General features: G+C 27.6%; 1 protein-coding gene across 2 annotated transcripts; it reads left to right on the top strand.

The window, feature by feature from the left end:
* Positions 1–6,275: 6,275 nt before the first annotated feature.
* On the top strand, positions 6,276–12,775 carry LOC112789843 (probable transcription factor GLK1). Of its 2 annotated transcripts, XM_025831931.3 has the most exons (7): positions 6,573–6,832; positions 6,963–7,317; positions 7,958–8,098; positions 9,648–9,941; positions 10,593–10,649; positions 11,202–11,336; positions 12,265–12,775. In XM_025831931.3, the coding sequence occupies exons 2-7, from the start codon at positions 6,973–6,975 to the stop codon at positions 12,412–12,414; spliced, it is 1,122 nt and encodes a 373-aa protein (XP_025687716.1). In that variant the 5' UTR covers positions 6,573–6,832; positions 6,963–6,972; the 3' UTR covers positions 12,415–12,775. The 2 variants fall into 2 exon arrangements, with proteins under 2 accessions (XP_025687715.1, XP_025687716.1); XM_025831930.3 differs by having other exon boundaries at positions 6,276–7,317.
* The last annotated feature ends 1,376 nt before the right edge of the window (positions 12,776–14,151 follow it).

Below are 14,151 nucleotides of genomic sequence, written 5' to 3'. Positions count from 1 at the left end.
ACTACACTCACTTTTTTTTGTTGAATTTTGGGAGTTGTTAATTATAGAAAGAACATAAAAAATATGTGCAAAAATAAGTGCTATCGTTATTCTCACTAACACTCGAATCATATTCCCATGCATCACTCTGTCTTTTAGCATTCACTATGTAGTTTGATATGCAAAAAATTGTAATGTTATATAACAATGATATTACTTTCAATTTTATTAAGTATTAGAATTCTTAGTAGCTCTACTGATGACTATACATGGTAAAAACAACTAATTCAAACAATTTTTTTATTATTAATTTCTTTCGATGGTTTATTTTTACCCACTATAGATGATACCATCCTTTTCAAAATCCAACTAGTCTTTTTATATACATTCAAGTGAGAACCTTAATTCTGTTTTTATTTTTTCCGTGCTCACTGAAAATAATTATCACTCTTGGAGTCACTTTTTTTCATGGCAGTTATCTCTAAAAACAAATATGGGGTTCTTATCGACACAATTTCTCCTTTCTGATGACCCTCTGTTTCATGTTCAGGAGAGATGCAACAATTTTATTCTCTCCTGACTCTTTCATTCTTTATCATCATCCATACTCAAAGTGTAATTTCTCTCTACTTCTTTTTCTATTTGGCAGAACGTCGTGAGAAATTTTTACAGACTGACCTTTTTCGCATTGCCAAACTCCAAGAGGAAATATATGGGTTGAAGTAAGTTCTCTGTCTGTTAGTAACTTCTATACAGCGTTCAAAATTTTATAGGAAGAGATAGAAAACTCTCGACTCCTTCCTGTTTGCTCGTGTTCTGCCAAATTTGTAATTGTTCGATCCTAATTACTTTTGCTCGATCCTCTTCTGGCATTCTTGATGAACTAAAAATTCTTACCGCTGCCATTGATAGCCGACGCCGTTCCTTAGGCTGCGACATGGTTCCTCCCTTACTGGCGCAGGATGCAGAGATGCTCGGTCAAAAATCTGTACTCATTATGGACGAACCGGTCACACCATTGACATATGTTATGCAAAGCACAGCTATCTGCCGGGTCATCCCTCTTTTCCTAGTCGACCGCGCCTCCCAGATCACACCACTACCTCTATCAATAGCGCAACTGCCGCACTTCCCCATTCCTTCAGTACTCAAAATCAACGTGAGAAAGATGCTAAGGGTAATCCACCATAAACGGTTCCAGACTTGTCACTGGCCCAGCATAACACTCTTATGACATTTCTGAAGAAAGCTGAGACTCATGCATCAGCAACCAAAGATGAGACAACTCTTCCTTCCTCTCAAATTGAACTTTTTTCAAGTCTAACTTTGGGTATCCATCATTTATGCTCTTCTTCAACTTTTTTTATTTTAAATCATTCTTTATCTTAATCATTATTTAATGATACTTGGATACAGTGCTACTGATCATGTTACTTTAAATTTGTCTAATTTTTTTTATCTTATTCTAAAATCAAACCCATCATCGTACACATGCCAAATGGATTTATCGTTATTGCTTCTTATGTTGATGGAGTTAAATTTTCAAATTCTTTCTCTCTCCAACGTTCTTTATTTGCCTCAATTTCATTTCAATCTAATTTTTGTATCTAAAATTACTTCTATGCTTCTCTATCAAATCACTTTTTCAAAATTTTTTTGTCTCTTTCAGGAATTGAATAACTTGAGAATCATTGATTTAGGTAGCTTTATGAGAAGGATTATATATTCTTACATAAACATCTTCTGTCAATAATTCGTTACAACCACATTCTATCGCCTCCACCTATACCACTCATCTCACGCCTTCCAAATTATGGCATCTCTATTTTGGACACATTGCTGATCACAGACTTGATATATTGCATAGAAATTTTTTTTATTCCATCATACCACGATGAAATTTGTGATGTATGTCATTTTTCCAAACAATTTTTTTTCATATTAGTATAAATAAATTAACTGCTAATTTTAAATTATTGCATTTAAATATTTGGGACCCTTCGCCAAAACTCTATTCATAATCATAAATATTTTTTAACTATTGTAGATAATTTTACCCGATTTACTTAGGTCACTTTACTAAAATCAAAGAGTGAGGTGTCACAACACATTAAGAATTTTATAGCTTTAGTAAAAACCTAATTTAATTCAATGGTTAAAATTATTCATTCTGACAATGGACATGAATTTCTTTTACATAATTTTTATTCATCTCAAGGCATCATTCATCAACGAAGTTGCATTGAACCTCCCCAATAAAATAAGAGCGTCGAACGTAAACATCAACACATTTTAAATATTACACGCGCTCTTATGTTTCAATCAAATTTACCTCTTATTTTTTGGTGATATGCCATTCATCGTATTTTTTATTTGATTAATAGATTTCTGTCTTCTATTCTCAAGTTTAAAACTCCTTTTGATATTTTATTTGATAAACAACCAAACTTTAATGATTTAAGAATTTTTAAATGTTTATGTTTTATTTCCACTAGCACTAATTAATATTCTAAATTTGATCCTTGAGCACACAAAGCTATATTTATAAGCTTTCAAAATGATTATATTGTCTACATTTTGGATCATAAGAAAATTGTCGTGTCCAAAAATATTATTTTTCATGGGCACATTTTTCATTTGATAAAAAATCTTTCCTAACTCACTATCCACGGTCCAAACACTCCCTCACTTCCAATTGGACCTAATACACTATTCTATGACCCAACACCTATTCCCTCTCCCTCATCTAACATGTCATTATCTTCATCTTCTCCAAATAGCATCCTTCCCCCTCATCACTTTTTCAATGCCACCATCTCCCCCATCACCACCCTGATCTCATGTCCCTTCCTTTCCCTCGTTTTCTGACCAAACCACCTCCCTAGCCACTTGTGTCTTCCCACCAACTCTGGTTCTTCACCTTTGTCGGAGGCAACGTAAAGCTAATCTCAGCCACCTTCTCTGATTTTATTTGCAATTCTTCTCTTAATGTTTAAACTTCTCACTCGTCAAGTTCTAGATATCCCATTTCACCCGTTTTCTCTCTTGATTTCCTTTCTTTTTCACAAAATAAATATATATCATATTTGCATTTTGGGTATGAGCCTAAAAATTTTTAGAAAGCACAAAAGGTTCCTCACTAGCAAAATACCATGAATGAGGAAATTGATGTCCTAACGTTGAACGGGACTTAAAAACTGGTAGACTGTCCTCCAAAAGGGCGACCCATTAGCTACAAATAGGTTTACAAGATTAAACACCGGCTGGATGGTTCTATTGAGAGATACAAGGCATGACCCGTAGCAAAGGGTTTCACACAAATAAAGGGGTTGATTTTCTTGAGACTCTCATCGATGGTGAAACCTGCAATGATCAGAATTGTTCTTGCCTTAGAATCAATGAAGAGATGGTCTATTCTGCAATTGGATATCAATAAAGCATTTTTACACGGCGATTTGATAGAAACAATTTAAATGGCACTTTCTCTTGGCATTACTCCATCCCGTCCCAATCAGTGTTACAAGATCCTTAAGTCTCTTTAGGGTTGCGACAGTCAAACAGAATGTGATATGAGAAACTTTCAACTCTTCTCCTTTCTTGTGGTTATTAGCAGACAACTTTTGATTATAGTTTGTTTGTCAAAATTTTAGGCAATGACATATGCATTCTGTTAGTTTATGTCGATGACATCATCGTTAATGGGAGTTTTTCTGCTGAAATTGCTTTTATTAAAAATTTAGACTGCAATTTTAATATTAAGAATCTTGGTACACTAAAGTATTTTTTAGAAATTGAAGTTGCTCACTCTTCAAAGGGTATTTCTCTTCCTCATCATAAATACTAACTTGATTTATTAGATGATTATAGATTACTTGGTCCTAAACATGTTGCTATCCGCATGGATACTACTGTTAAGCTTTACCAAGATGATGGCCCTCTTCTTTCGGATCCCTTTGTTTATTGCCGTCTTGCTTTGCCTACTACTCGATCAGATATTATGTATGCCACCTAGTAGTTTAGCCAATTCATGAGCTCTCCTTCTCAGGCTCATTATAAAGCTGTAATATGTGATTTTTTACTATCTCAAAAATAGTCCAGGCAAAGGTTGTATTTTCTAAAGACTCTACTATTTAGATATGTGAATTTTTAGTTATTTCGATTAGGCCGATACCTGATATCTGTGTTTCTTAACTGGCTATTATTTTTTTTTTGGGAGATTGTTTAGTGTCTTGAAAAACTAAGAAGCCAACCATTATTGCTCGTTCTTCTATAAAAGTTGAATATCTTGCTTTGTTTAATACAACTGGTGAGATTTTATGGATATTAAACCTGCTGCAATTTCTTCGCATTACTTGTGAAAGACCTCCAGTTCTATTTTGTGATAACTAGAGTACATCACATATAGCTGCCAATTCAGTTTTTCATTAGAGGACCGAATATCTAGAAGTTGATTACAAAACCCCGGACCATAAAATTACTTGCCATTCCTTGTTGAGGACAATTGGCATATATTTTTATCAAATCTTTGCCTACTCAATTGTTTCATGCTAATCTTTTTAAGTTGGGATTCTCGATATATATCATTTTCCAACTTCTAGACCGGATTTGGATCCTCTAAAGTTTGAATTTTATTTCAGAGAGTAAAGTGTGATTTTCTACCCTCGAATAGTTTCTCTTTCATATTTATTTTTTGTCCCACCTATGAAATAAATGGTGAGAAATCACACTTTACTCTTTAAAGTAAAATTCAAATTTTAGAAGATTCAAATCCGAATTAACCACCTTCTAAAATTATGAAAAAATTTAAAATTTAAAATTCTATTCGTTTGTTAGCGTAGTTTAAAATTCAAAGATCTGTTAGTTTATTTTGTATTTGTGTATATATATAGTTAGTTATTCTTTTTTATTTTTAATTAAATAAGAAATATACAAATTCTCTTCATGTATTCTAAGTATTTTCTCAATTTTATTAATTATAAAATAATATTTAGTTAACCTCTAATTTTTTAATTATAACAATTTTAATATTATATAATTAAATTATTTATTTCAAAAATTTAATTTATTATGCAAAAATAAATAATTATATATCAAACGTTAAGGAATTATAGACGTGCATGATATTTATGGTAAAAATATTAAATCTAATTATCAAATAGTATGATGATATATGTAAAAGATATGATGGTATTTATGTTTAAATTTCTTAACATATTAATAATAATGATTGAAGCATAAATCACCCAAAATATCCAAAAAAAAATTTAGGCATTGACAAGAAAACTCTTAATAAAATATTAAACTTAAAATGTCTTTAGAATATTTAAAAACCAATTAGATTATAGAAATATTAGAAACTATCAAAATTTATTATTTTTTAGTATCACTTGATTATCAATTTAATTTTTTTAATTTAGATCTTTTAGTTTATTAATCTAACAACATACTTTATTTTATATTTTTAAATATTAATGATTAACTGATAACAAAATAATAAATTCTGATGACTATCCAACATTTCTCTAAGATTAAACCAAAGATTTTTTTTCTACAAGCTTCAAATAAATTTTTATATTTGACAAATAACTTTTGTATGTTATCTTAATTTTAATGAGAATATTTAGATAATTATATAGAACGTGTACATTCGTTTTTTAGTTTTTCTTTATTTTTTTCTTATATATATTTTTTTTTAAATTTGGACCATTCACCAAAAACAAATTGCATAAAAAAAATTACTTTTCGTCAAATTACAAAAATTTAAAAATAAAATTGTTTTATTTTGTAATCCCATTTAAAAAATCATCAAAAAATCCAATTTTTGTAATTCTTTTTTAAACATATATCCAATATTTTTTTTGCCATATTTTTTAATTTTTTATAGCCATTTTTGTTATTTTGATCTTTCAAGAATAATTTTTTTGTCTAATTTTTTGAAAACATAAGAAAATTTGTCAAATAAAAAAAATTGAGAATTTAGGCATTGTTGATTTTATAATTAAATTATGTATAAAACTATCATCTTAATTTAATAATGATGATGATTAGAGACCAAATTCTTACTTTGTCATTTTTCATGGTTTAGTTATTATTTGATTTTCTTTGGAATGGAGATAGTATATATCCATATCTCCCAATTTTGCTTCACTCTTATGTGATTATTATTATGATTATGATGAAAAATAGAAATTAGTAAGTTGCTATCCATGGGGGAAAATCCATACAGGTCAATTTTACACTCTGACCAACATCAGCATGAATACCTACATAATGGCATGATGCAATGTATCCCTTTCATTCATGACTGGATCGCTGCTAATTCTCTTCCTCTCTCTTGCGCATATCCATTACAAATTTATACTATAATAATTACAAAAAGGTCACGAGCATTTCTGATCACAATCATAACTTTTCCAGAAAAAAAATTGATACATTTAAAAAACAAAACCATGACTATTCAAATTAAAAAAAAGGTGATACACTAATACTAAAATGAAATTAAATAGACTCAAGACTAACATTGTAACTTGCAAGTAGCACATACTCCCAAAAGGAAATACATGAAAACAAAATGTCTATTTTCCAAGAAAAATGAAAACAAAAATACACTACCAATTTAAAGTTGTGGCTGAGAAACAATTTGGTTCTCTCTCTCAGAAACACTCTTCTATCGCCACTACTTCAATAGAAGGCAACATAAAATGCCCTATATTATTTGAAGAGAACATCAACTCTTCATATTCACATGCCATAAGCAAAGTAACCCTTTTGGTGTAAAAACCAAACTCACATCTAAGTACTCTCTAGATCCCTTGACTATATTATCAAATTTTCATGCACCATAAGACACGTGGTATGAAGCAATTAATTTTTGATGAGATTTTCATATATTTATTTTTGTGAATACGGTATTATGTATATAGAAAAATAAATCTTTGATTAATGCTTGGTGTGTCATCACCTCCTGTGGGGAGTACAAGAAGAGATGAAAGAATGGAGAGCTTCAAGTCGATTGGGGTGTCATCAAAAGACGATGGATTTGGCGAACTGTCTGAAGGAAGCTTGTTGGAAAGCATCAATTTTGATGACCTCTTCGTCGGCATCAACATGGAAAGCGATGTGTTGCCAGATTTGGAGATGGAGGTTGATGTCTTTGCCCAATTTTTTGACAACCCTAAGGCAGGGGCATATCAATCTTCAATTCACAATAAACTTGCTTCCAATAAGAATGAGGAGTCTGTAGTTGTGAATCCTCCTGCGAAGAATGCTGGAAAAGGAAGAAAACCATCGTCTCAATCCAAGAGTAATAATCCTCAAGCCAAGATTAGAAAAGTCAAGGTACAACCTACATACTTCCTTGCTTTATTTTCAAATTAATTATAACTTGTTTTTCTAAACAAAGTAAAATGCCCACTAAATTTATTATCTTAAAAATACCACAACTTAAAGTTAATCTTTTTAAAAAAACTAAAAAATGATTCTTACAGAGAACATGTATGCCATTATTTATATTTATAAATTATTTTACCAATATAATTAGAGTTGCTAATAAAAATTATTCTTAGTTTATTTTCTAAATTCAATTTTTTCACAAAAATTATTTTTTATTTAATATTTATTAAATTTACTGGTAGTGTTTCTTTTACTTCATTAATTAGGAAGTTTAGATTTTCATTGAAGTTTATATCCATGTTAATATGTCAAAGCAAGTTTATATATCCATAATGTTCTTCTGAGTCTATCTCTTTGTCTCAATTATGTTGTCTACAAAGTTGAAAAAAAACTCACGGGTTCTATAAGTTGTATAGAGAGAAGAAAGAGAGAGAGTTTTATAAAAATAAATAAATAATTATAAAATAAATTGAGATGATAAAACCTTTCATTGACCTAAGAAATTTGATTTGAAAAAGTATTTGGTAGAGAAGGAATATTATTATTGATGTTGTTGTGTTATCTCTTGGGGTGTGTGAATGTATAGGTGGATTGGACCCCAGAGTTACATAGGAGATTTGTACAAGCCGTGGAACAACTTGGAGTGGATAAGGCAGTACCTTCTAGGATTTTGGAGATTATGGGAATTGATTGCCTCACTCGCCATAACATTGCAAGTCACCTTCAGGTAACTAATAATAATATTCTTTTTATTTCTTTCAATTTAATATCTATATAATCTTCGATAAAAAAATATTTTCGTAATTTAATGATAGGATATTTTTCCTCTTTCTAGTTTTAGTATTCAAACTTTTAGATTTTTCAAAGAAAAAGTTTCAAATTTTATGGAAAAAAATTGTATACATCACATTAATTTTTAACTATAACATTAGTTTTATTTTTTTTATTCTTATGTTTTTTTAATTTATATTAGTCTGAAAAAAATTAAACACATGTATTATTTCAGTAGTTAAAACTTTTTTTCTGAAAAAAGCATAATCGGTGTTAATAGAAGTAAAAAGTTAGATTACTATTAATCATATATGGTTGATAATACTACGATGATATTATGATAATTTAGACAAAATAGATTAAGAGAACTATTTGTAATAACAATAAATTGTTAGGGCTAAAAAAAATTACTGTCATTTTTATATAAAATTTAATGGGTTAAATTTATGCACTTTGTTTTTATATGAATTCACTCTTTTCCAGATCTCTCTCTCCTATGTTTGATTTTAGTAGATAATAACAGAGTTTGTTAAATTACTTTTAAAAAATGACAACTTAATTGAATTTTGATAATAGAGTTTATATGTGAGTAAAGAAGATTTTTTTAGTACCAAGTATATATAAATCTTAATCTATAAAACAAGTTGTCTAATATATTTTTCTATGTAAATGTATTTATTATATGAAAATTAAATTATTTTTTGTAAATGTACAAAATAATTTATATAAACTAAAAAAATAAAAAAAATATAAGACATATATATAATTAACAAGAAAAAAAATTATATTTCACCTCTTGTTTTAGTCTTTACTTATATTAGTATATATATTATCAAAGTTGGAAATCTAAAAAAATTGATATTTGAGAATTATTGCGTTTATTTAATAAATTTAATTAAATTATTAAAATTATAAATTTTTTAATTATCGACTATTAAGTATCATTTTACAAGCTTTTACCTTTTTCAAAACTTTTTAAATTTATTTTGCACCAGTATGTTTTTTTGTTGTCAATGTACTCGTATTTAGTACGCACTAGGTACATGTTTCTTTTACAAATGAGTTTAAAAGTATATTATTTCAAGTGAATTTTATTATTTTTTAATCTTTCATTCTAAATTATTTAAATGTACAATTTAAAATATTAAATTCATTATTTATACTGTTTAAATATTTATTTTTTAATTTAATATTAACTACTTAAATTAATATTAAATTTGATATAAAATATTTTATTAACTGAAAACCACTATTTACATTTACAACTTAGTTTGAATGTTTTTTTCATTGTGAGGCATGACATCCCATTGTTTATATGCTAACTGCCAACTTCCACCAAAATATATACATGGATAGAAATCTCTTGAAAGTTGTCTTTATTTAAAATTAGTAGTTAAAAATAGTTAGATTACAATTTAATTGCTTCATGGATTATGTAACTTAATAGTTTAAAGAAAAGGTGTAGGATTTTGTGATAGAGAACAATATGATTTGTTTTAATGCAGAAATATAGATCCCATAGGAAACATTTACTAGCGCGTGAAGCTGAAGCAGCAAATTGGAATCAAAGGAGACAAATGTATGGAGGAGGTATAGCAGGGAAGAGAGATATGAGTAGCCCATGGGTAGCACCTACCATGGGTTTCCCTCCAGTCACTTCAATGCACCATTTTAGACCATTACATGTATGGGGTCATCCCTCCATGGACCAATCTTTTATACACTCTCCGACTCATTCACTGTCGCGGCCGTGGGTGCAACCTGTTGCTCTCCCGTTCTGGCATCCTCACCACCAACTAGTTAACGCTCTAAACTAACTCCTTTAATTAAGCTTCCAACTCATAATTTGTTGATTTTCCTGGTTTAAACTGTGGTTGCATGTTGGTAACAAGAATTATATATAGTTGTGCTTTGATGTGAAAAATTATGAAAAAAATTTAGTAGAAAACATATGCATGTGATTATTGAAATTATTGCAATGCACATGTAGAATGCATCTTCATTGTAGATGCAAACCAGAATTCAAAACCATGCATGATATTAGGTAGCTATTTTTGAAGATATTTTTATCTGAAAATGATATTATTAGAATGTTAACACGTTTTGTTAAATAAATTAGTTAAATATATTAATTTTATTTAAAATGTTTAATTATTATTTTTGTACAAAAATATTTTTATGTGAGTAATGATCAAATATTAATTTGATACGTTGTTTGATTAATTTAATAACCTTGTAGCTAGCTAGTACTTATAAAGCTTAAACTTTCTTTAATAATTTTGTTCCAGTTATATAATAATTTGGAAATGTGTAGTTCTCGATCATTGATAGTGTTTTGTTTGTTTTATACTAAAGTTAGAATGAAAATTTGAATCTCAAGAATAACTCATCATGTTGCTTTCTTAATTTCTTTTTCTGAAAAAAAAGTATATATTTTTTTTTTCATGCAGGCTCAAAACATGCTAACCCCAGGATCACCGTGTTTTCCACAGCCTCTGACAACAAGGGTAACTGTTCGTTTACCTTACTATTTTGGAACCACCCATGTTGTCTTCTCTCTTTGTCTTTTAGATTATTATTATTCCCCCTTACCAAAACAATATCATATATTTATATATATCGTATACACAATTCTTGCCATATTTACCTACTCACAAACACAAACAAAACTTATTACACTTCGGTATTGTCTCGTGACACAAGAGACATGTTTAATTTGAAATTAGCAAACAAAAAAATTGTAAATCTAAAACATTTTAAAACTGTACATTATTTGAAATCTTGATCCATTGTTATCTATATTTTGAAAGCTTTTTAAATTTATTCTTATCATAAGAAATGCTAAACACCAACATATTTTATTAATATTAATTAATAATATTTCGGTTAATATTTTATTTTTATATTATTAAAATTTAACATTTAGAATTTAATTTTAGTATTTAAAATTAGTCAAATATTAATAAAAAATAATAAATTTTGATAATCTTTAAATATTTCTATTATTTTGTTAGTCTAACTAACTAACTAAAAGAGGAAACACAAAAAAAATGATGCAGAAATATGGATCAGGAGGTGTGGCAGGCAGTATTCCAGCAACATCACCACATCCACATGTTATGTACAAAGCAGCAGATCCTCCCATTAACGGCCTCTCCAGCCCCAACCCAAACCCCATCATTGACTTCCATCCGGTAAACTTCATTTCATTACTCTCCCTTTTCTTCCTTCCAACACACGCAAACATTTTTCACACTTGTCTAATAATGCAATAAAATTACACCAAATGCTACATATCTAAGTTTCCAATTAAATTAAACAATAAAAACTTGAATAAATGGATAAATGAGAATAATAAAAATAGTGTCTGTTGATGTTAGATTAATTTAATTAGATTTAATTGATAAAAAAAATTGTACGAGTAGTATTGAATGAGAGACTCTAAAACTTTTTGCTAGTATTACAGTACTTTTAATTTATTAGTGTAACAACATATTTTTAACCCTTATTTTTAAATATTATTAACTAATTACTAGACAAAAATGATAAATCTTACTAGTCTTCTAATAATATCATCCTATACTGAAATGTGTTTTGCAAACTTAATTAGTACTATTCAGATATATATTAACCAAAATATCACTCTCAATTGTCAAAATGTATAATTTAGGAAGTAATATTTTTCTACTTCATGTGAGGATCCATAAATTGCTTTGTTTTACATTATTGCTTTAACAAAAAACTAAACACGACAAACTATTAACAACATGAAAATATATATGGATTTAATTGCTTTGCATTGTTATTATTAAAAGAACACATCAATCATATATTATGTTGTTAAAAGTTAAAACATTTTATTAGGAAACCAATCTTATTTTAACTAACAATCACCAAACAAAGTAGGGAATATACAAATGTTAAAAGGAAAAAGATAAATCTAAAAAACAAGATAGGCATTGACTGATTTTGTTAAAAAAAAAGTTGGTTTCCCATTTTTATCAAAATAAAATTACTTTTCAGGCCTATTGAAATATTAAAAGGGAGACCAATTAAATTCATATATGGAAGAACAATGTACCTGATTTTATAATTCATTTTTTTATTATTATATATGGGCAGTCAAAGGAGAGCATAGATGCAGCTATTGGAGATGTTCTATCAAAGCCATGGCAGCCACTACCTCTTGGACTTAAAGCTCCAGCACTTGACAGTGTTCTAACTGAATTACAAAGACAAGGAATTTCAAATATTCCACCCTCTTGTGCTTGAGAATATAAAGGTTCTTTATCCCTTTATTGCACTTTCATGGCGGTGGCCACAACAAACCCTAATTTGACGACTTCTCTTATCGTTCATTATATATATGTTGCATGCATCGATCGCATCATATATATATAGTAATATTTTGCTTTTAAAAGCAAAAGGAAAAGAAGAATTAGAAAAGGGGAAAAAAAAGAAGAATATATCTTTCATTGCTTTTTAACTTTTTCCTCAGGTGCTGTAATCTTAATCGAGGTATTAGTTTGAAGACTCGATCATTAGCCATTTTGTGTATGTACCATTGTAATGGCAGTGATTTTTGTGTTACTATGAGACTAATAATATAAATAAGTTGAGGAATCCCAAGAAAGCATGTACTTTAAGGATTTTTTTTTCTCTCTCTCTCTTTTTTATTTTAATTCTGTTTTTCTTTTTTTTCAAGTTACACCGATAACACATACACACCTCTTTCCATTTCATATGGATTCTATATAACCATTTTTTAGTTACAGCTAAAATTTAAATTTGATGCACCTTCGAAACAAGACATATAGGCTGTGTTTGGTTATAGGCACACAACCCTGAAATAAAAAAAATAAAGACATAAAATTATATTTAATAGATGAGATATGAATAAAAATATTATATTCATAAACATTAAATTAAATTAATGTATTTTGTGTTTATTCTGATAAAAAAATACAAAAATATTAATAAAAAATATAATTTATTTTTTATTAAATTTTTTATTATTTTTATTAATTTTTTATAATTATATTTTTTATTATCATATTTTTTAATAAAATAATAAATTAAACTTTTATAATTTATTTTTATTTATAATATAAAATATAAGAATATTTACTTTTATATTTTTATCCCTTATTTTTAATATTTTATCTTATCATATTTGAATTTGGCTATAGTAAAAAAAATATAAAATGGTCCTTAAAGGACTTTTTAAAATGATTCTAAATGTATGATTGTAATTCAATCATACAAGTTAGTTTGTAAATTTATGTTTTCATCAAAAATTTATAATAAATTACAAAAAAGTCTGAATCATTAATAAAAGAATTTTTATTTGGACGTAATTAGGGAGGGATTAGATTTTTGGACTTTTTACAATTTGGACTTTTGATAGACATCCGTACAAAGAACTAACAATTTCAGCTTTATATATAAAATTAATATTGGACACAAGTAAAAAAAAATTGTTACGTTAATAGTTTATGAATTAAAACTCATAAAGCAAAGTATAAACAAGAAAAAAAAACTCCCAAGCAAAGTTTCTATTATAATAATAATAATAATAATAATAATAATAATAATAAGTATATATATATAATACTAAAATTTATTATTTAAAAATAATATAAAATGCTAATAAAAAGTTTTTTACGAGAACATTTTGTACTATATTTTTCATAAGCTATGTTGTATAACCTTTAAAAAAATTAATAATTTATATACTTGTTATATAACAAAGAAATGTTAAATCTTTTTTATTTTATAAACCGAATTTTTTTGTTGCAAAAATAAATGAATGTAACCTGTTTAAATTAAATTATTTTTTAAAATAGTTAAAAAAAGTTTACTATTACATAATAATAATAATAATAATAATAATAATAATAATAATAATAATAATAATAATAATAATAATAAGTTATTGTAAACATAGTAATTTTAATTTTAGTGAAATTTTTGTAGTTAAATAATTTTATTTTATAAAAGTATTATTCA

The sequence above is a fragment of the Arachis hypogaea genome, chromosome 3, assembly GCF_003086295.3.
Source record: "Arachis hypogaea cultivar Tifrunner chromosome 3, arahy.Tifrunner.gnm2.J5K5, whole genome shotgun sequence".
NCBI classification, from domain to species: Eukaryota; Viridiplantae; Streptophyta; class Magnoliopsida; order Fabales; family Fabaceae; genus Arachis; species Arachis hypogaea.
Note: the sequence above shows the minus strand (reverse complement) of the source record. Positions and strands in the feature narration are given on the sequence as shown.